The sequence below is a fragment of the Convolutriloba macropyga genome, chromosome 4, assembly GCF_964194025.1.
Source record: "Convolutriloba macropyga chromosome 4, txConMacr16.3, whole genome shotgun sequence".
In the NCBI taxonomy this organism is placed as follows: domain Eukaryota; kingdom Metazoa; phylum Xenacoelomorpha; order Acoela; family Convolutidae; genus Convolutriloba; species Convolutriloba macropyga.
In genome coordinates this window covers 51248121-51272355 of record NC_134471.1, presented here as the reverse complement: position 1 = coordinate 51272355, position 24235 = coordinate 51248121, and the positions used below count along the sequence as shown (strand labels likewise).

The following is a 24235-nucleotide window of genomic DNA, read 5'->3' as shown; positions in this document are numbered from 1 at the left end:
TTGTCCTTGCTGAAAATGACATAGAGTTCAAAAATTAGGTTTAAGATCGGTTATTGTTCGAAAAAAAATTGAGATTTTAAAGAGTACTTCTAATTTGTTAACAGCCAATAGTTCTCCACACAAAGCACTAGATAAGTTCATTTAATGCTCATTAAGAAGCCTATTGCGCTTTTAGTCAACGATTCTATGCTATAGGATTGAATTATTTCTAATAAAATCTCAAAAAAAATCAACAATTTATTAAAAATTACGAAAAGTCAGAGTAGAATCCAAAAGAAAAAGAGTGCGATTCCTCGAAAGTTCATTTTTTGTTCATTGGGCTTCATTTGGCTGTAAGTGAGGTTCATCATTAACGGAATCTGGATAGGGAAAGTGATTAGTCTATAAAAGATTTATAAAACAAAGAAAAAGCAAAAGTTCAGCTAAAAAAACAGCTCGCAAAGAGAATTCGAGGTTTATTTGTTTATTTTTCTTATAGTAAACTTACCCATGAGACCAAAAACTATCATTTTTGTCGCCTTTCATCTGATAGAAGTGAAAAAAATGTTTCATTTAGTAGCGTGAAAAATAGTCTTGAAGTGATATTCTTATAGAAAAAAAACTTAATTTGAACGAAAATAAAGCTAAAACTGAATAAAATCGTGCCAAATTTCCTGTGATCATACAAAACTTTAAACCTTTATAACTCCTCAAAGAAAACAAAATTCAAAAAAATCTTTTAATTTCCTAACTCTACGCTGGACGAGCTTTTTAATGATACCACTCACACTTCTCTACGATGAATATATAGATCGGTCAAAATTGTCTGAATAAAAAAAGCCCAGTGGGGTCGGAACAACTACTGATTTCTAGAAGAAAACTTATTTTGCAGCCCTTAGATTACTTACCCGTTCTCTGTAAAAGTGAATAATCTCGTGGTACTTCATGTCTGACAGTTTGTCCTTGAAATATATCTTCCAAACCAGTCGACTTCCACTGCCTACGTCATCGCTGTTTGCCTTGATGAACACATCTCTCACATCAAAGATATCACAACTAAAAAATACAAGAATTTTATAGTACCAATGGAACGGTAATTGACACGTGTGTTGAGGTCAAAGCATGTAAAATCTTAATCTTCGGACAGAACTTGGGAATGAGGTAATTAATTAGACAATATCTTCCAGGATGAGGTGCGCAACCCAAGACAGTCGTTGACCGGGCGGACTAGGGTCGCGGACAGAGGGGTCCGGTGCGACCCAACTCGATGGTCTTGAAAAAGTTCCTGTCTGGCCTTCAGTCTGGCTGATGCCAAATTTTATTGCTCGGTCTCGTCAATACCCACCTTTTAGTTAGATCGGTCTGGCCAGAGCTATTGGCCAGACCAAACAGGCCAAAATGTGGGCATAATGTTTGACATAACTGAATTTATTTTAACCTTAGTTCAAAAATTCCATTGAGAAGAGTTTTTCTTCATGAAAGTATCAAATAAAAACATAGTCATTAAGTGACTGGAAAGCTATTAAAGTGACCCCATTGACCAACACAGGGGTAGAGATTGTTAGAGAAAAAAGATAAAATCTCACAGTCAAATTTTTTTTCTAAGTATCAAAAAGAGGCCATAATTTGGTCGGCATTTTAATAAAATTTATTGCACTTAATCCAGGCTCTAAGTCGGTTTTTTGTTGGTCCTTTAAACTTTTGGTCTGTTCGGTCTGGGCCATGGTCTGGCGTACGGTCTCGGCCCCACTTTTTGTTCTGTTCGGTCTGACTAATTCCCATATTTGGGTCCGTTCTGTCTGGTCAATACACACATTTAGGTATGGCCCATCTGGCCTAGGGTTTGATCGGTCCGGCACGCCGTGACCAAAGTGTGCTTGGTCTGGCCAAGAGTAGCCAAAGTCTGATCTGTCAGGCCAATACCTATATTTGGGTGTGGTTGGTCTGGAACCCACTGTTCGCGAACCCGCAGTTGGTCTGGCTCGTACATCTGATTCGCGGACGTCAGCCTAAGTTGCCGATAGGTTTGATTCGTAAAACAAATGCGAAAGTCTTGCAATTTCGTTCACAACTTGAGATCAAGAATCCTTTCAAGGTCTCATCACATGATTTTATTTTTCGTTTCTCTGACAAAAGATTCCCGGTTAGATTAAAATTGATTCATTGTAATGATAAAGTCTGTAAAGCATTCGGCAAAAGTAACAGCAAAATGGTTGGAAACGTAAAACGTTAGTTACGCTCAAACCAAAACCAAAAGCCTTTTCCAAAATCTTCAAAAACTGATCACAGAACAGCTCACACCAGTATAATGAATTTTGTATCATATGTATCATAGCTATTATTATCAATAGCTTCAAAGCGACCTGATGCGATCTTATCACAATTTCGGAAGAGTTTATGCGCTATAATTTTGAGCTAATTTTTAATTCAATATCGTCAAGTAATATTTGATGGCGTAATTTCTAATGACGTAGTAAGTCTCAACTCGGTATTTCAGCTATTGATGTGATGAACACTTTGGGAACACTTTTAATTTTTGGCAAATTATTTTTGAGAACTTTGGAGAGAATAGATGACTTTGTATGTTACCTGTCAATAAGTGATCCCAATTCAACTCCTAGTGATCGGGCGATTGTTCTCACAGAAGCGGCCGGTGCATCCCTCCTTCTAAGGCTCCGTAGCTCTTTACCCGGCGTAGCTGACCTAAAAGCTACTTGCCTGAATCATCTACAGGTGAAGAAGGAGTTCAAACCAAGTAAATTGAAGTATTAACAAGTCCCACAATTCTTAACTATTATACGCATTTTTAATTCTTGTTTTAAATTGACAATGTTCGAAAATCTAACTAAGATTCTTTTGCTTTAATTCAAGTTAAAGTAAAGTTTAACTTACCAATATAATCCACGCAGTTGGTTTAAAGTAGTCAAATGGTCAAAGCGAACCTAGTGAAATTAAGCTGAGAATCAAAAAATTTTATGCACTTGGACTTATACAACTATAAGTAGATGCTAGTTATGTAAGTTGTTCTCCCGTCAAGCAATAAATGTTGATGTATACCACCGGAAGTCTGAAAGATCTCTGAAATGATCAATTAAGTTCTCTTCAGATGGAGCTGATTGGATCTGTCTCCATAAAAATTGAGTGATATGACAGCGAAAGAACAGCGAATACGAGCAATACCACAAAAACTCAGTTTTTTTATAAAAACAAAGGCAGATAAAGAAATGAAAAGCGTAAGCAATCAACAGAAAACATTAGGTTGATTTCTAATGCCAGATTAGAAAACCTATGGTTGTGGTTAGTGAATCTATGTAACAATGCAGCAAAAATAGATAGGCTGAAATTAAAAAACATAGCAGGACAAGTCCTGAAATACATTTCAAAGAAATGAATGAAAAACTCAGACGTACTCTACCTGACCAGCAGATCAAATGAACATTGCCAGCAAGAACACAAACAAAACCATCTCATAAAACTGAGAAACTAGAAGAATCAAACCTAAACAAAAATATACTCGATGTCAAAAACTCTTGAAGCTTCTAAACTTAAGGCAAAATTTTCCATTTAAAAAAACCTATTTCAAAAACATGTTAACAACAAATTTTTGTTTATGAAATAGGTCCAATAATATATCAGACTGAGAAGTATTATACAAGTAATATATTATTATACTATATAAGACCTGAAAAATATTCCTTGGCCCTTGAAGACCGATTAACTCGAAAATGACCAAAAAATTTAAAAAAAAAAAGAAATTAAATGCAAATTATAAAAAAATGTTGCTGAAAATTGTGATATAAATTTCTCCAGAATCATTTCTGTGTCTCTAGAGGCTATCCAGTAACCCAATTCCAAACTTTAAAAAACTCATTGGCTCATAAATCGATGGACAATAATTTTTAAATTTTCAAACTTAAAAAAAAAAGAGATTCGTTCTATTAAGATGTTGAAAGCCATTCAATTGCCCTTAGCAACTATTTATTAACCTACTATCAAACCCTGGATGAAGTTACCTGGCTACTGAGACAAGAAAAATGAAAAAAAAATACAAATATTTTGAAACAACTTAGAAAAATTGCAAAATTTATCAAACTTCTCAAAGTCGAAAGGTTAAATTGTTGAAAACAAATCGCTTGAAACTTAAAACCATGCAGTAACTTTTTAATAGAACGTGGAATATGTTTTCTCGCACTTGAGAATGGACGAATATCAAAAACTGACAAAAACTTCAGGAAACCATAAAAAAATTGCAGATTTTGTCAAAAAAAAAAAAATAAAATTCGAGACATTAAAATCTTAAAAACCATTCCATTGTTACTAGAAACTATGCAGTGCCCTACTAACAAACCTCGAAAGAGATTTCCTGAACCCTGAAACTGGAAAAACTGAAAAATAACGAAAATTTTCAAAAACCTGAAAATGCGACTTTTGCAAGAAAAAATGCTAAATGTCATCAAACCCCTTATCAACCCCTAGATGAGGTTTCTTGACACCTAGGGGTAACGAACTCAAAATATGACAAAAATTTTCAGAAAACCTGAAAAAAAGTGCAAAAAGTAGTAACATTTTGCGTGTTTGTGTTTGTAGTAACAAAACATATAGCTCATAAAATGGTCATAACAAGCAATTTTGTCTCCCAAAAAGACTTCATCAATTTCAACCTCAGACTAATAAAAAAAACTCAAAAAGTCCCAAAAACATGAAAGAACAATTTTGAGCCCAAAAATTTCTAAATATGACCTTTTAACCTTTATTTAAGGTTATCCCAGCAGCTGCACCACTAAAAGCACTTGAATGACTACTAAAGCTCATTTTGGGAATCTAATGAAACTTAATGCCCGCGGGGCTTAACCTGTTTATCCCGTTTTGAAAGATCAAAGTCATTGAAAAACGTGTGAACACATCTTAAGAAAACATAGCAGGACAAGTCCTAACGTACAATTCCAATAATTTTTATTAACTAGACAAACAATTAGACCAAGAACAGACTATGAGTGAATTGGAAAAACCATTTCTAAGAAAATCAGTTAAAAAAATTAAAAAAAAACAGAAAATCAATGTCAAACGGCCGCATGTGAACAAAAAAACCATAAGCGAGAAATCGAAATTTTAATTCAAACAAAAAACTAGGCCTAGAATGAACTATCAATGGATTGGGAAAACCACTTAGAAAAATATCCGATTCAAAAAATCGAAAAAACAGTAAACATCCTAGTGAAATTGCCGCATGTGAACAAAAAAACCACTAGCAAGAAAGCGAATTTTTGTTCAAACACCGTTTTCTCACTCTACTTCACATTTTGAGCGAAAAAAATTTCCCACCGCAAAACCACTCGCTTTTTCGCTCCATTTCCTGTTTCGGCGTAACCAAAATCACTACTCAAATTTGACTTCAAAAATCATGAAAATATGTAAACAGATATTAAAAAAAGGACAGCGCCCAATACAATTCAAATTCTTTGAATTGTAAAAAAACAGCGCACCAATACAATTCAAATTCTTTGAATTGTAAAAAAACTATCGATATTTTTGAAAACAAATGAAATCGAAGTAAAGAATCAAAAATCATTTAAGGGATACCAAAATTAATTAAGGGGCAAGATTGAGGTGCTAAATAAATTCATACACCGCGCTTTCATCATCGGTCTGGACAAACTGCATTTCGGTCTAGGTATAGGACCACCACACAGAGCCGGGGGAGGGGGTGAACAATCAAATTATAATTTACTTCGACCTGACTGGCTGGGTGTTTGCAGCGGGGTTCTGCTTCGCTGAAATTCCTTTCAGTTTGCGTCTTTTACTACTTCTCTGTCGCGTCAAACTGACTGAGTGATTGCTACCACTTTTGGCAGTGTTAGAAACAGGAGGCTGAGATTGTTGCTGATTTTGACCACTCAAACCCCGGCTGCTTCCACTTCCTCCTCCTACAATTTTCAACCGACACTTTTTTCAAACAGGAACCATCGGTACTCCCAATTGATTCACACTAGCAGGACCGTAAGGAGAGTAATTTGTATCCCAAAGAAACCAAATTGATAACTCTTGATAAGATTGTGATAAGATTCTTTATGTGCTTCGAAAGTTTTTGTGTTATATGGACTAATTCCGCGTCATAAGTTTTCAGAAACGGCTAGTTAAGGAATTTATGATCAGGCGTAGTTCTAAACTGATTTTTATGTTTCATAATTAAAAATTATATGCTAAAAATTAAAACATCATCATTTACATTGCGATATTCAATGTGATCATTAAAATAATTTCTCAGCGACGTTGAAAATATTTAATAAACGAATTAACGCTTATCTAGTCCACGGCTAGTGGCACAGTCAGGTCTTCAACCAATTTTGAGATTTGATGAGACTTGAAGCCAAAGAAAAAGGCCCTTTGAAGAATAACTACTTCCTACTTTTTCAACTTTGTTTTTTTAGAGTAACTATATACAATATTCAAGATCAAGTTTTTGTCGTTCATCAGGATGTGCATGCATGACCTTTACCAAACACTGAACAAAAGTTAAAAATTTTTAACTAACACTGAAAACTTATTTTTCATTATTTTCCTATTAAAACAACCATGAATAACAAGATATTAAAAAATAACCATGAAAAACAACAAGATTGAATGAATAAATTAGATGATTATATTAAAACTTTACCAAACGCTACAACTAGTTTTAATAACTCAAATATTCAAATCCGTGAAATTAATAATCATTGAGGCAGCAATTATTAAGAATTCTCCATTAAAAATGGAATAATCCTATCAAGAAAATTACAAAGCATTTAGCAATTTTAACGAACAGTAATTGCCTCTCCAGAATTTTTCCGAATTTCCTCTGGGTACCCTATTTTGATTTGATACCCAAATCGAGGAGAATGATACAATGAGACGGCCATTAAAATAAAGAAGTATAAAATATTGTCATTAGTAAAAATCTACCTATAATCTGATTATTGGTACGAAAAGTTGTTAGGAGATAAACGAGATAATATTATTATTTTGGTACCTCTTGTATCTGATAATACTTGTTTCCCACTGTTTGTTGAGGGCTTCCGTTCATCACCTGTGGTTGGTTCTTCCCTCTTTTCGGCGGAGTTTTGGTCAATTCTAGCCGAGGATCTGAAATCTGTTTCCTTACACATTCATAATTGTTTCTAGTGACGAGATGATTCAAACCATTAATTCATCGTAAAAATTGGAAACTTATGTCGCAAGATCTTGAGCAAATTTAGCACATCTTTAAAGCTTTTATACGTCCAAAATTATTTCCTCCAATTTGCTTCTAATGTCGAAAATGGATCTTTGAATATTTAAAATCAAGTGGACAAATCCAAGATAATCAACTTGGGATGTTGGTATATAAAAGGAAGCAGATATTTGGTTCCTTCGTCTCGCATCCTGGAACTGAGGGTTTGTCTGGCCACTCAACCCGGGCAACTCTCGGCTGCTCTTCCGAATTAGAGGGTCAATCTCTTCAGCAGACAAAGTCTCCGGTACATGCTGAGCATACGTTGCATCTGTCAAAAAATAATATCGACTCTTTTTACAACTTTTACACAGTTGCTATCATCCTCGCCCTGAATATTTTCAGTTCTGAATTTCCACTGGTTGATTATTAAAGCTCTCCGGAAAGCCTTACAGACAAGTATTTTCAAGAAGAATACATGTTTGCTTATTTTACGTGCTCTGTGAAAAAAAAGTCAAATTCACATTCGAATACAAATATTTTCAACTTAATAAAACACCCTGGAACAGGCTAAGTTATCATTTGGCAAGTAAGTTTAAACTATATCCAACTGATTGAGCATACTTTCAACAAAAAGAAAGCAAACACCTCAAAAACTACATTTAGTTTGCAACCTGAAAGATTCATATTTAAATCCAATTGCAAATTTTGCTTCCTTCCTGAAAAAAAAAGAAATTATTTATAATCATACGGAACGGTGGCTTAAAGACGTAGTTTGTAAGCTCGCTAAAACTTTTTTTTATTTCTCCCCTTATCTAGAAACAAAATATTATAATTATACAAAGGGTGAAGTGATAGAAACAATTTACCTGTAACGGGATCATTCTGGTCATAAAGTGAAGTGAAAATTTGGCCAAAATTATTCAAAATTCGAGAAATGGCCATCGCCCGAAGGCCTGATTGCTGGTCAAAGTTTGAACCACAAACAAATTCATCAAAAAAGAAAAGTTTGGAACATAATCTTACCATAAACTTCATCATAAGATGATTAGTGACAGAAATTTGAACCATGCTCTTGCCAAAAATCTGAACAAAAAGTCCAAATTGGAGGCTCAATTCTGTAGAGGGGTCCGATCAAGATTGAATATGGAGCCAAAAATAACCCTCTTTCATCCCTATGTGAAACTTTGAACCAATAAAAACTGAACAGTTGTGTATTACTTTTGGGTGAAAAATAGTTTAAGTCTTGCAGTTGGTTGACCGTCTGATTACTTTCAAAATCAGAAGTACTCTTTCTGATCTGGTTATCTCTACGAAGAGATTTTTTTATATCGTTATATATTTGTTGCTTATGTTATAGTATTATATAGAATAAAAACTTAAGTTTTAGTGCTATCTGATGGAATCCGACTGTGTTATTGTGATATTGCGTCGACATAGTGACGCAACCAATAAGACTGCGCCAAACTGCAAGAAAGTAAACCAACAACATAACAAATCAGTAATTTTGTAGTCATTTTGCTTTGGCCAAAACTGCAATGAGACAATCCACTGGCTGGCAAATCGTGCGGAGCAGCAGAGGAATAGCCGAATATGACAACAAACTCAAGTGAGCTATATTTTAGATTGTTTCTTACATCAGTAACACACACAAAAATGCGTTATATTAAATAGTGATGACTTGTTTATTAAAAATATCTCACCATCAACGCTAAATTTTACTCAAAGAAGAAATTATGGCCGTTTTTGAACGGTATTATAACAAAAAAGGGACTTTTTAGGAGCGCCATTTACAACCAGTGAGTGACCGGACATTGCCAGAGTCGATATCAGACTATGACTCCGTGGTGGAAATGTTCAAAACAACGTCCATTGCTCTTGAAAGATTAAGCTATTTCTGGATTTAAGGATAACCTCTTTTAGTTTTACTGCTTGAAAAAAATTGAAAACTCGTTCCATTCTTTATTTACATTTAGAATAACTGTTTTCCGTTAATGTGTTTTCGAAAACTCAGTCAAGAACGTTCAATTCCAAATACAAACTGTCAAAAACGATCATCAACGTTAAGAAACCAATAAAATCTTTGAAAATTTCCATCTGCAAAAAATTAGTCAAAAATCGTTCTTTACAGTAAAGCCTTTATTGACCATTATTTTCGGAAGCGACTTCAAATCCGACTGCTGGGTTCATTGCTTTCTGACATACGAATTAATCCAGACATATGCATGTTTAGTTATAACCTTTTTTGTCAATAATGGGAAGTGATCCCCATGAAAAAAAAACATTTGGGATCTTTTCCGTTTGTGCCCCCCCCCCAGTACGTTATGCTCCCCCCAGTGACAGAGCACGTGTCATTACATAGTAAATCATTATGTAAAAATATTGCACGTGCGTCTGGGGGTTGCAAATAATATGCACCCACTAAACTGGGGGGCACAAACGGAAAAGATCCAACATTTGTGTTCATTATCGTGTGTGAGAGAGGTTGTGTATTGTTAAACAAATTGTGCTTTACATTTTCCGATCAGAAATTGTTCTATGCAGGGAAATTTTGAAAAATCACTTTAAAAATGCAAATAATGAATTAGGGAAGTTGATAACATATCAGGCCAAAAGCAGTTCCCTTTACAAATGTTGTTTTTTTATGTTTTTAGATTCATTTTTGATAACAATTTAATATAAAAACCAAGAACAAACAGAAATAGGAGAAAAAAGTTTTTTGTGAGATGCGTATTGAGAGAGAGCACCTTGACAAAAATGACGTGAAAAGAAACGAGTTATATTGATCAGATTAAACCGCAAAAAAAAACATTTAAATGTCATTTTCAAAGGGAAACGGAAATTTTTGTATTTTTTGTTCTAGTGGAGTCAGATATTATATACAACGGAGAAAATCAGTGAGGAACTTGAAGCCCGAAAAATCAAATAATAGGTCAGCACCCTTTGAGCTTCATTTTGTTCTCAGATGTTTTCTGTAAAGGTGTTCATGAAATTTTGAGGCCTCGTATAGCTCAAAGTTTTAGTGGAAAGCCATATAGTTGAAAATCAATTAAAATAACAAATAATACAGCACATATTTTTGGCATATATGTTTTATTAAAGTAAATCCAATAACTATATACCTCTCTCTCTCTCTCTCTCTCTACTCTATATATATATATATATATATATATATATATATATATATATATATATATATAAAAATCTTTTAACCCTTACAAAAAACTACTCATCCACGCAGCTTCAAACAATTTTTTGACTGTCAGTTTTGTAGTAACGGCTGATATGGTATCAAAACAGGTTTCTAACAACTTTCTTTAAATTTGTAGTTTTGAGATTGCCTCTCATGTGTTTAATGTACGTCACTTTGTTCTTTTAGTTGCAACATGACCCAAAAATTAGGATTTTATGGCTGAAGAAACAATTCAATCAAAGGTCTTGTCAGATATTACATAAATGAAAATATTGTAGTAGAGACAAGTCAATCCACGCAGTAAATGATATTTGGCGTGGAGCAGTGAAAAATATTTGGTGATTATAGAGAGTTAAGGCCAGAACTAATGAAAGAATATCACAAAACTGCAACCGAACACCTTTTTTTACCCCCGGTAGCAGGTCCTTTAAAGTATAAGGACAAACTAGTTTGATCAATACGTACATAGACGTAAACCATGATGCTAATAGTAAAAGTTGCAACTAAGCAAGAGGGCTCGTGCGACACTGACCAGGTTGCCCATCTTGGCGAAACTTTGAAACCTCACAGAGAGATATACGGTGCCGGATAAAATTTGGAAAACATTGCTGTATAAAGCCGTTTAAAGTTCTCCGTAGCGACACCGTAGCAAAATTTTGTAATCAACAATTTCATATCAAGTCCCATGGGCTGCTGAGGCCTGGTCGTGGCCCGCGAGGCGTGCCCGAATGATTATATTACCATTGTTAATAGTATCTTAATGATACAAAGGATAAAAATGCGGGTTAAAGGAAAGAAGGTTGAAATGATAGGGGTATTCAAAACTAGGTTATACAAAATAAACCTTCCTATCTTGCTTAGCTAGGGTAATGAATGTTACACGCATTATGGTATATTTACAGTAAGGGTAGGGGATGGGGACTAAACGCACTATAGCTGTTTATTTGGGGGATGCCTAATGGGAAAGATCCAAAATGGGATCGTTTCCGTCTGTGCTCCCCTCCCCCAGCTTACTGGTGCATATTATTTGCACCACCCAGAGGGGCACGTGCCATATTTTTACATAAAGATATAGTGTGTAATGACACGTGCTCTCTAACTGGGGGGGGGGGAGCAAAACGTACTGGGGGGCACAAACGGAAAAGATCCCCGAAATTGTTTGACGTTCCTGTAACGACACTTTCTAGGTGGTCGCTGTTTTTGCATTAGTTATCCGGTAGGGCGGGGTAGGGGCCCTGCCCGGTTCTAGTAGTTGTTCCATATATCACCGGACCGGGACCTCCGTGCATGTTCTCGAAAACTATCCAGTAACTTTTTCTAATTTTTTGCATGCGGCCATGAATTGGCGAGAAAATGAGAAGTCCCTTAGTGACTTTCTTGATTGAAGCACTCCTTCATTGACTTTTGAGCAGGTTGGGGGGGTCAATTTTCGACTTTTTCAAAAAAATGGCCAAAAAGTCCAATTTTTCGAACTTTTTTGGCCCCCATCAATAAAGGGTTATTTATCAGGCACAGATAGGGGTATCCAAAAATGCAAGAAAATCAGAAGTCACAAAAGTCAAAATTTTTTGTTAAGTCAGGATTTTTGTCAAAATTTTCATATTTTTAACGTTTTCTCAAAAACAGTTGACTTTTGACCCTTCGTCATCATGAAACAAAATGTCTGGCGTCAAAAAATACGTTTATAATAGTAAGAGTAACTAGGTCCAAAAACGACTCAAAAAAGAGTTATTCGAGAAAATTTGTCCAAAAAAGTTGAATTTTTGTTGATTTTTGAAACCTTTTATCTCCTCAACCAATAACGCTAGACATGTTCTGTAAGGTCCAGTAGAGCTCCAAGTGAGTTAATAATGGGACCGGATTCTAAAAAATTGCACAAAATAATTAGAAAATCGAAAATTTTGGAAAAAAATTCGAAAAAAGTTTGACAAATTTTTCAAAAATTTTTGAAAATTTTCTAAGTCCAAAAATCGAAAAATTTTAAAATTAGTTTTCGGCCAAAAAAACTATTTTCCCGTACCCCTGAGACCAAATTACATCGATCTGCATAGTTTTTTGAACCAAAATTGAAAAAAAAAATTTCGAGTTTCTTGGACTTGGAAATTTTCCAAAATTTTAAAAAAAATTGTGAGCAATTTTTGTGGGGCTCGTCCCCACAAAATGCTCACACTGATAAACCAAAATTCGATGTATTCTTCTCTCCTCAGTCCTGAAGTCCTCTGGAAAACCGGTTGAAGTGAAAAAGAAATAAATTTTAAAGTGTTATCAACAACTGTAGTGCCCGAAGGGCACTGCCAGATAAAGATCAAATGTACTAAGTGAATCAAAACACTCAAATTGGGAAAAAAATTGAGCTGAAAGCGCCTGATTCAGGACCAACTCCTGCCGTGGGGCCACGCCTGCCCCCTAGGTGGTCGCTGTTTTTGCATTAGTTATCCGGTAGGGCGGGGTAGGGGCCCTGCCCGGTTCTAGTAGTTGTTCCATATATCACCGGACCGGGACCTCCGTGCATGTTCTCGAAAACTATCCAGTAACTTTTTCTAATTTTTTGCATGCGGCCATGAATTTGCGAGAAAATGACTTTTTCCTTATGGCATTTTTTGATTGAACTTCGCGTTGTTGCACTTTTTGAGAGGTTGGGGGGGTCAAATATTGACTTTTTGATAAAAATTGCCAAAAAATCCCGCTTTTTATAAGAAAAAAAATTTTTTTTCATAAAAGGTCAAATATTAGGCAGAGGTGGGCACGTTCGGGCAACCAGTCAGATCCGGGGTGATAGAAGTCAAATTTTTGAAAAATTTCATGATTTTTGACAATTTTTGGTGATTTTTGACTTTTTCTCCAAAACGGTTGACTTTTGACCTTTGTTGCCCATGTTAAAAAATGTCTGGCGTCAAAAAATAGTGGGGGTCTAGTAAGGGTGACTTTTCATGAAAGCAACTCAAAAAACAGATTTTTGAAAATTTTTTGTAAAAAAAATTGAATTTTTGTCCATTTTTAGTACTTGTTTTCTCCTGAACTAAAAATGCTAGCGAGGTTCTGTAAAAGCCAATTGGGGCGCCAATGAGTTACAAATCATAGGCCGGTATGAAAACGGGGAAAAAATTGCAACTTTTTGCAAAAAATTGTTTAAAACATTCAAAATTTTTACCTAAATTTTGAAAAAAAATTTGAAAATTTTCTAAGTCCAAAATCGAAATTTTTTAAATTTAGTTTTTCGTCAAAAAAACTGTTTTCCCGTACCCCTGACACCAAATTAAATCAATCTGCATAATTTTTAGACCCAAAATTGAAAAAATAATTTTTGAATTTTTTGGACATAGAATTTTTTCCAAAATTTTAAAAAATTTTGTGAGCAATTTTTGTGGGGCTCGTCCCCACAAAATGCTCACACTGATGAACCAAAGTCCAATGTAATTTCTTGTCCTCAGTCCTGAAGTCCTCTGGAAAACCGGATGAACTGAAAAAGAATTGAATTGTAAAAGGTCATCGCCGAATTCAATGCCCGGAGGGCACTGCTAGATAACGAGCAAATGTACTAGAGTGAATCGAAACACTCATATTGTGGAACAAACTTAGTTGAAAACTCCTGATTCAGGGCAAACACCTGCTCCTGGCCACGCCTGCCCCCTAGGTGGTCGCTGTTTTTGCATTATTTATCATGTAGGGCAGGGGTAGGGGCCCCGCCCGGTTCTCGGTTCTACCCATATATGTCCAAAAAAAATTTCTGATACCGTTCTCCTAACCCATCCTATGAATTTTTCTAATTTTTTTCATGCGGTCCTGAATCGGTGAAAAAATGACTTTTTCCTTATGGCACTTTTTGATTGAACTTCGCGTTGTTGCACTTTTACTAGGGTTGGGGGGGTCAAAAATCGACTTTTTCGAAAAAATAGCCAAAAAATCCGACTTTTCATAAGAAAAAAATATTTTTTTCGATAAGAATCAAATATCAGGCAGAGGTGGGCACGTTTGGGCAACCAGTCAGATCCGGGGTGATAGAAGTGAAATTTTTGAAAAATTTATGTTTTTTTGACAATTTTTGGTGATTTTTGACTTTTTCTCCAAAATGGTTGACTTTTGACCTTTGTTCACCATGATAAAAAATGTTTGGCGTCAAAAAATAGTGGGGGTATAGTAAGGGTGACTTTTCACGAAAACCACTCAAAAAAGAGATTTTTGAAAAATTTTTGTAAAAAAGTTGAATTTTTGTCCATTTTTAGTACATGTTTTCTCCTGAACTAAAAACGCTATCGAGGTTCTGTTAAAGCCAATTGAGGCACCAATGAGTTGCAAATGGGAAGCCACTATGAAAACAGGGAAAGAATTGCAACTTTTTCCAAAAATTCTTTTAAAAAATTCAAAATTTTTATCTAAATTTTGAAAAATTTTTGAAAATTTTCTAAGTCCAAAAATCGAAAAATTTTAAAATCGTTGTTTCGGTCTAAAAAACGTTTCCCGCTCCCCCTGGGATAAAATTAGGTCGATCTGAACCGTTTTTCCCGCAAAAATCAAAAATGAAAATTTTTCAATTTTCGAACTTGTAATTTTTTTCGAAAATTTTTAGAGGGCATGTTCTGTGGGGCTTGCCCCACAACATGACCTCTCAGGAATTCAAAAGCTTCTAAGACATAACTTTTTGATGCCTCATAACCTCGTAGAGCACTTGTAAAACGAAAAACTGCATTTCGAAAAACTTAGTGGGCTCAACCTCCCAGGATGTCAGTGCCCGAAGGGCACTGCCAGAAAACAAATAAAAACAACTTATTTGAACACCTGTAAACTCATTCAAGTTATCGTGATCGCTAAAAATACCAACTAGCGGCAAAAGTGGCCCTCAGGGGCCACTAATAAGGCTAGGTGGTCGCGTTCGCACATTTAAATAACAAGTTTTCCCCAGATTGGCGGGGTAGGGGCCCTGCCAGATAGTATTCCTTTAACTAAGGATCCAGGGTGCAAAAAGTTTTGCGATCTCGAAAACGAGCCGTCAGAAGTTGATGAGACTTTGCATGTGGTCTGGAAATGGTGAAAAAATGACTTTGTATATGGTCCCATCTTGGTTGAAACCTCGTGAATTGCACTTTTGGCCGGTTGGGGGGGTCAAAAACCGACTTTTTGAGAAAAGTCATCCCCGCTAGCAATTTTTTGAAAATTTTTCAACTTTTTCAAAGCGCGGTTCGATCAAGCACAGGTAGGAGAGTTATAGCCCGCAGACAAGTCGGAAGTGACAGAAGTCAAAATTTTTCAAAAAAATGTGATTTTTGACAATTTTTTCGTTATTTTTGACTTTTCTCGGAAACTATTGACTTTTCACTTTTGACTCCCATGTTGAAAGTTGTCTGCCGTCGAAAAGTAGTGGGGGTCATAGAAGTGTAGTTTTGGCGTACGAGCACTCTAAACGTTGTTTTTGATCAACGTTTTTTTGGCGGTTGGGGGGCAAAAGTGCCATTTTCTTAAAGAGTTTACTGCTAACCTAATTGAGCTATTGATGTTCTGTAAAGTCCAGTCGGCCAACCAAGTAGTTAGTAATGCACGCGAGTGATAAAAAGTGCAAAAAATTAAAAGTTTTTGAAAAAAATGAAATTAAATTTTTGAAATTTTGACCCAATTTTTCAAAAATTTGACCAAATAACGCTTAAGTCCGAAAAAAATTAAACTTTCGAAAAAATGATTTTTGATGCCAAAAACGTGCTTCTCGCGCGAAAATTACTACTGGCTGCTATTTTTTGGCCAAAAATCAAAGAAAAAACGGTATTTTTAAAATGTCGAAGTTTTTGCGAACTTCTGATTTTTTCAATATAGGGCAAAATCGGGACTGGCTGAGGGGCTTGCCCCTGAAGACAGTCCCCACATTAAACAGAAGGAAATGATGATGCAGCCCCTTGGAAATTCATCCCGAGCCGGAACGGCTCGGCCAGGTAGGATTTGATGATATAACAAAAAGACCGAATTTTATGCGTTCTTATCTTTACTTTGAGTGAAAAGCATATCAGCCTTTTTGGTTTTTGACCGGACAGTAGCCCCAATTTGGCATACACAAACTACTATGAGCTGCAAACACCTGACCCAGTTTGACCGCTTGCCGAGAGGCGAAACTCCTGACGGAGCTAGGTGGTCGCGTTTTCGGTATAAAAATCAATTCATTCGTGGTGGCAGGGGTAGGGGCCCCTGGCCATAGTAATTCCATTATCACGGGACCCAAAGCAAAAAGTTTCGCACGATCTTTTAACCTACCCGTTAGAAATTGCTAAAAATTTGCATGCGGGCCCGAATCGTTGAGAAACTGACAAAATTTTTGGTCTCATCTTGATTAAAGTGTTCTTTGTTGCACTTTTTGCCAGTTGGGGGGGTAAAATCGCGACTTTTTGGAAAAAGTCATCCCCGCACGAACTTTTTTGAAATTTTTTCACTTTTTTTCAGAACAAACATTGATCAAGCACAGGTAGAGGTGTTATACCGCGCAATGAAGTCAGAAGTCACAGAAGTCAAAAATTTTCAAAAAATCACAATTTTTGGCTTTTTTTGCATTTTTTTTGAATTTTCTCACAAATGGTTGACTTTTGACTTGTGACTTCTATGATAAAAGTTGTCTGTCGTCGATAAATAATGGGGGTCACAGAAGTGTAGTTTTGGTGTAGGAGCACTCTAAACCTCATTTTTGATCAAAATTTTTTTGGCGGTTGGGGGGCAAAAGTGCACTTTTCTTAAAGGGTTTAGTGCTAACCTAATTGAGCTATTGATGTTCTGTAAAGTCCTGTCGGTCATCCAAGTAGTTAATAATGCACGCGAGTAATAAAAAGCGGGAATCAATTAAAATTTTTTGAAAAAATTGAAATTTACTTTTTGAATTTTTGACCCAATTTTTCGAAAATTTGACCAAAAAACGCTTAAGTCCGAAAAAATTCAAAGTTTCAAAAAAGTGATTTTTGATGCCAAAAACGTGCTTCTCGGGCGAAAATTACTACTGGCTGCTATTTTTTGGCCAAAAATCAAAGAAAAAACGAGTTTTTTAAAATATCGAAATTTTTGCGAACTTCTGATTTTTTCAATATAAGGCAAAATCGGGACTGGCTGAGGGGCTTGCCCCTGAAGACAGTCCCCACGTGTTATAGAAGGACATGACAGTGCTGCTCCCTTAAAATTTTATCCGAGCCGGAACGGCTCGGCTTAGAAAACATTGCTGAAATTACGTTAAGATATAACACTGATTCTGTCATTTTTGTTACTTTTTGTCAAAAAGTCAAGTGAGACATCATAACTAATGATCAGTCAGCAACTGCAAAAGAGATGCGCAAACAATTGTTAGCAACAAACACCTGACACACTGACCGAACACCTGCTCCTGGCCACGCCTGCCCCCTAGGTGGTCGCGTTTTTTTTTATAAGTCAATTCACCCGTTTGGCAGGGGTAGGGGCCCCTGTCCGTAGATCTCCCATTAACATGGGACCCAAGGCCCAAAATCTCGCGCGATTTTCTAACCTACCCATTAAAAATTGCTAAAAACTTGCATGCGGGCCCGAATCGCTGAGAAACTGACAAAATTTTTGGTCTCATCTTGATTAAAGTGTTCTTTGTTGCACTTTTTGCCAGTTGGGGGGGTAAAATCGCGACTTTTTGGAAAAAGTCATCCCCGCACGAACTTTTTTGAAATTTTTTCACTTTTTTTCAGAAGAAACTTTGATCAAGCACAGGTAGGGGTGTTATACCGCGCAATGAAGTCAGAAGTCACAGAAGTCAAAAATTTTCAAAAAATCACAATTTTTGGCTTTTTTTGCATTTTTTTTGAATTTTCTCACAAATGGTTGACTTTTGACTTGTGACTTCTATGATAAAAGTTGTCTGTCGTCGATAAATAATGGGGGTCACAGAAGTGTAGTTTTGGTGTAGGAGCACTCTAAACCTCATTTTTGATCAAATTTTTTTTGGCGGTTGGGGGGCAAAAGTGCACTTTTCTTAAAGGGTTTAGTGCTAACCTAATTGAGCTATTGATGTTCTGTAAAGTCCTGTCGGTCATCCAAGTAGTTAATAACGCACGCGAGTAATAAAAAACGGGAATCAATTAAAATTTTTTGAAAAAATTGAAATTTACTTTTTGAGTTTTTGACCCAATTTTTCGAAAATTTGACCAAAAAACGCTTAAGTCCGAAAAAATTCAAAGTTTCAAAAAAGTGATTTTTGATGCCAAAAACGTGCTTCTCGGGCAAAAATTACTACTGGCTGCTATTTTTTGGCCAAAAATCAAAGAAAAAACGATTTTTTTAAAATATCGAAATTTTTGCGAACTTCTGATTTTTTTAATATAAGGCAAAATCGGGACTGGCTGAGGGGCTTGCCCCTGAAGACAGTCCCCACGTGTTATAGAAGGACATGACAGTGCTGCTCCCTTAAAATTTTATCCGAGCCGGAACGGCTCGGCTTAGAAAACATTGCTGAAATTACGTTAAGATATAACACTGATTCTGTCATTTTTGTTACTTTTTGTCAAAAAGTCAAGTGAGACATCATAACTAATGATCAGTCAGCAACTGCAAAAGAGATGCGCAAACAATTGTTAGCAACAAACACCTGACACACTGACCGAACACCTGCTCCTGGCCACGCCTGCCCCCTAGGTGGCCGCTGTTTGTGCGTTTTTAATCATTGAGGGCGGGGTAGGGGCCCTGCCCGGTTCTAGTAGTCTTTACCTATATATCCGGACCTCTTCCAAAACTCACGATCTCGTAACCCTCTCAATAGATTTTTCTAATTTTTTGCATGCGGCTCTGAATGACAATTGTAAGCAAAAGTCCTTTAGTGAACTTTGTGATTGAAATTCTCCTTCATTGACTTTTTGCCAGGTTGGGGGGCAAAAATTGACTCTTTTTTTCAATTTTTTGACTTTTTGACCCATTTTTTGAACTCCGTCTTTCCCCAACCCCCGGACAATTTTATTGGACTCGTCGAGGGGAGTGTGCATGCAAAAAATTGTTCTAGAAAAATGTTTACCCAAGTTGAGTTCTCGGTGACCAATTTTCCCGCAAAATTGAATTTTTTGGTAAAACAACGTTTTCTTTTGATTTTTTTGGGGTAATTATCAGGGACAAAATTGACTGTCGGCGGAAAGTAATGGGGGTCTATGAAGTGAAACTTTTCATAAAAATCAAAGGAAAAGTCAAAAATCAAAAATTTTTTTCTTTTTTTTTGTGACTTTGGGGCATATTTCAAAAGGCTCCCACGTCAAGTGCAAAGAACTTAGAGCCGTTCTGTAAAGCCCAGGAGACCTCCAAGTGAGTTATTAATGGGTTCACACACTAAAAACTTGCAAAAAAGTACAAAAAATTTAAAAATTTTGAAAAAAAAAATTGAAAAAATTTGACAAATTTTTCAAAATTTTTCGAAAATTTTCTAAGTCCAAAAATCGAAAATTTTTAAAATTTGTTTTTGGTCAAAAAAACAGTTTTCCCGTACCCCTGAGACCAAATTACATCGATCTGCGTAGTTTTTCGACCCAAAATCGAAAAAATATTTTTCGATTTTTTTGGACTTAGAATTTTTTCCAAAAATTAAAAAAAAATTGTGAGCAAATTTTGTGGGGCTCGTCCCCACAAATTGCTCACACTGATGAACTGAAATTCGATATACTTCTTTGGCCTCAGTCCTGAAGTCCTCTGGAAAACCGAATGAACTGAAAAAAAATTGAATTGTACAATGTTATCTCCAAATTCAGTGCCCGAAGGGCACTGCCAGATAACGTGCAAATGTACTAAGTGAATAAAAAAACACAAATACGGAACAAACTAAGTTGAAAACTCCTGATTCAGGGCAAACACCTGACCCAGGGCCACGCCTGCCCCCTAGGTGGCCGCTGTTTGTGCATATTTAATCCGTTAGGGCGGGGTAGGGGCCCTGCCCGGTTCCTAGTTTTTGTTACCTATATATACCTTCCTTTGAATTTGACCGGGTTCTCGGAATCTCTTCAATAGATTTTTCTAATTTTTTGCATGTGGCCTGGAATCGGCGAGATTAAGAAAAGTCCTTTAGTGAACTTTTTGATTGAATCACTCCTTCATTGACTTTTTGGCCAAGTTGGGGGGGTCAAAATGGTAAAAATTTCGATTTTTTGACTTTTTCGTCAACTTTTTGAAATTTTTGTGTCCCCCAACCCTGGTAAAAGTTTTTACACTCCCCGAGGGGGGAACACTGGCAAAAAATTGCACTAGAAAAATATTAACCCAATTTGAGTTCTGGGTGACCAATTTTCCCGCAAAAATGACTTTTTTCCTAAAACAGCAATTTCCTTTGATTTTTTGGGGGTAGTTATCAGGGACGAAATTGACTGTCGCCGAAAATTAATGGGGGCATATTATGCATAACTTTTCATGAAAATCAAAAGAAAATGTCAAATATCACAAAAATTTACTTTTTTTGGGTGACTTTGGGGCCTATTTCAAAAGGTTACCACGCCAAGTGGAGAGAACTTAGAGACCTTCTGTAAGTCCCAGGAGCTCTCCAAGTGAGTTAATAATGGGTTCGAGATCTAAAATTTTGCAAAAAATAACTAAAAATTCAAAATTTTTGAAAAAAAAATTGAAAAAATTTAACATTTTTTTGAAAAATTTTTGAAAATTTTCTAAGTCCAAAAATCGAAAATTTTTAAAATTTATTTTTGGACAAAAAAACTATTTTGCCGTACTCCTGGGACCAAATTACATCGATCTGCATAGTTTTTTTTACCCAAAATCGAAAAAAAAATCGATTTTTTTGGACTTAGAAATTTTTCCAAAAATTTAAAAAAAATTGTGAGCAAATTTTGTGGGGCTCGCCCCCACAAAATGCTCACACTGATGAACTGAACTTCGATATACTTCTTTGGCCTCAGTCCTGAAGTCCTCTGGAAAACCGAATGAACTGAAAAAAAATTGAATTGTACAATGTTATCACCAAATTCAGTGCCCGAAGGGCACTGCCAGATAACGAGCAAATGTACTAAGTGAATAAAAAAAACTCAAATACGGAACAAGCAAAGTTGAAAACTCCTGATTCAGGGCAAACTCCTGACCCAGGGCCACGCCTGCCCCCTAGGTGGTCGCTGTTTGTGCATTCGTTATCATTGAGGGCGGGGTAGGGGCCCTGCCCGGTTCTAGTAGTAGTTACATATATAAACCCGGAAAAAATTCTGATACCTTTCTCGCGATCGGCGCATACGATTTCCCTGAATTTTTGCATGCGGCCTGGAATTGGCGAGATTAAGAAAAGTCCTTTAGTCAACTTTTTGATTGAATCAAGATTTGTTGCACTTTTGGCCAAGGTTGGGGGGGTCAAAACGGTGAAAATTTGGATTTTTTGACTTTTTGGTCAATTTTTGGTGCGAATTTCGAACCCAACCCTAGTACCTTTTTTGAAGGCCTCCTGTAGACAAGTCTGTGCGCAAAAAGTGCCCAAGTAAAAAATTTTATCAAAATTGAGATATTGACAAATTTTTTCCCGCAAAAACAATTTTTTTTTGAAAAGTAAGGTTTACATTGATTTTTTTGGGGTAGTTATCAGGGACAAAAAAGACTGACGTTGAAAAATAATGGGGGTCATAGAAGCAAAATTTTTCGCAAAAATTAACAGAAAAGTCAAAAAAATCAAATTTTTACATTTTTTTATATGAATTTGGGGCCTATTTTAAAAGAGTGTAACGCCTATTCCAATCAACTTAGAGACCTTCTGTAAAGCCCAGTAGACACCCAAGTGAGTTAATAATTGGATCCATGTCTAAAAACCTGCAAAAAATAATGAAAAAATGAAAAATTTTGAAAAAAAAATTGAAAAAATTTGACAAATTTTTCAAAAATTTTTGAAATTTTTCTAAGTCCAAAAATCGAAAAATTTTAAAAAATTTTTTTGGTCGCAAAAATTATTTTTCTGTACTTCTGAGACCAAAATACGACGATTTGAAGGATTTTTTGACCCAAAATTGGAAATTAAAATATTCTGATCGAGTTTTGAAAGGAAAAGAAAAAATTTTTCAAAAGTTTTGAAAATTCTAATTCTAATATTTAAAAAAATTGACGTCTTGAAAGTTTTTTTTTCTACATCACATATCCTTACTGATAGTTTTCTCTAGACTTTCATGACTTTCATGCTGCCCTAAATTACAATTGATGAACCGTCGCCTTTCGATGGTTTTCAAAGAGCCAAGTTTCGTGTTAAAATTCAGCAGTTGTGGTGGAAAACTTTCCCTCTGCACTTGCTTGTCAGTCAAACCAAACCAAATGATAAACAGTTGCCGGTATGATATATACATACCCCTTAACCTTCTTCACTTTTCTCATATCTTGATCGCGTGCATGTTGGTGAACCGTCGCCTTTCGATGGTTTCCATAATACAAAATTGTTGCACACAGGTTATTCATGTTTACCTCGGAACTCGGACCTATGCCTAAATGTTGACTCGGCTTTTTATGTTATAGGAGTACAGATGGTCAGCTGTTGTTCTTCAAAACCATGCAACAGGTTTTCAGTCACTGTTGACCTTTGTTTATGCTAACATTTAAATGTTAATTTTTTTATTAGAAATGTTTGAATTAAAATAATCAATTTCATTCTTATGTATCAGCTCTTTTTATTAGTATAACCAATTGCGGCTGATGTGGTTGAAAAACTGCATTAGCTCTACGTTTTTCTATTACTGAACTAAGCACTATTAATTTTCAAACAACTGCACGATATGCTGTTCATGAAAACTGACTGACAGTTAGAATTTGCATGTGTTGTTGAGCAGCAATTATTAATCGCTATGTGATAAAGCTCTTCTCATCGGCGGTCCCGGGAGATTGATTAGCGTTCTGGTTATCTGGGAACAATCTCAAGGATATGTTTGTTTTCTGAAATTATAAAAGTTGAAATTGAGTGTCGCTTTTAGATCAAGGTAAATGCACAATGGTTGTGTTGTATGTAGAAATGTTCCTACTTCTTCTCATAATGGGTTGTATTGAGCCAAATCCCGGCCCTCAAAAGAAAAAAGCAGCACGCAAAAAACTGGAGCAGGTCAGTGTAAAGTTGTTTAGTGTATCAAAAGTTAAAGTTTATTGAAACTAAATTTGGCATTTTACAGTTACGTTAAGTTCTTTTTCGTCTCTTGAGAGGCCCGTAATAAACAGATGTGCCTAACTTTTGTACCTTTTCAAAGTTTTCTGTAGTTAAAGAATTGATCTGTTGACAATTAGAGTTTGTGCAATTCCGTTTTGTCATGTACATCTGTTTATTAATTTAATTACACTGGTTGCTTGACACTTCGTATTAATAATTTCAATTGGCTTCAAGCTGGTCCATATTGATTAGGTTTTGATCAAAAATTGGCAGCCAATACACACTTGATTTGTGCATGAGACGGTACCTATAACTCGAGTCTCTTTTTTAGTTGAAACAAAGAAGACGCTGCGATCACCAAGGTTGTTACGCTTGGGTTTCAACAGGCTTCACGACGTGTCGATCGCATCAGCAAAATAGCAGTTGTGATGTAAATTTGTCCCACACAATGAGCAGTGTACCAGTAAGAATTCATAAATAGATTACTATAAAAAAGCTTTGGAAATTTGCTGTACAAATGGCAAATTGTTTGTGAAAAGCGTCTCGGAATTTGAGAAAAATTACAGTATCAGGGGCAAGGAATATCATTGCAGTAATGCTTGTTTTGTGAAATTGCTTTATTTATTCCTACACTTAAGATTTGTCGTTTCTGAGTTTTGAAATCTATGTTTGATTGTTTTTGTAACTAATCATTGAAACCATAATTGTTTTGTCTACTTTCGATTTCTCGGCCTTAGCGTCCTAAGTTTTTCAATGTTGCTCTTCCTTTAATGTTCACTGGTTTAATATTTTTGATAGGTGGGATCGTTGACAGACCTGC

At 35.8% G+C, this 24235-nt stretch overlaps 1 protein-coding gene across 1 annotated transcript in view; it reads right to left on the bottom strand.

The window, feature by feature from the left end:
• Positions 1-860: 860 nt before the first annotated feature.
• LOC142338091 (uncharacterized) overlaps positions 861-24235 on the bottom strand; it is a 54133-nt gene continuing 30758 nt past the window's right edge. The window contains exons 2-6 of the mRNA XM_075387722.1: positions 7366-7496; positions 6986-7100; positions 5714-5903; positions 2569-2682; positions 861-1035 (exon numbers count right to left, since the gene is read on the bottom strand). Coding sequence (XP_075243837.1) covers positions 861-1035; positions 2569-2682; positions 5714-5903; positions 6986-7100; positions 7366-7496 — 725 coding nt within the window. The remainder of the gene's footprint in view (positions 1036-2568; positions 2683-5713; positions 5904-6985; positions 7101-7365; positions 7497-24235) is intronic.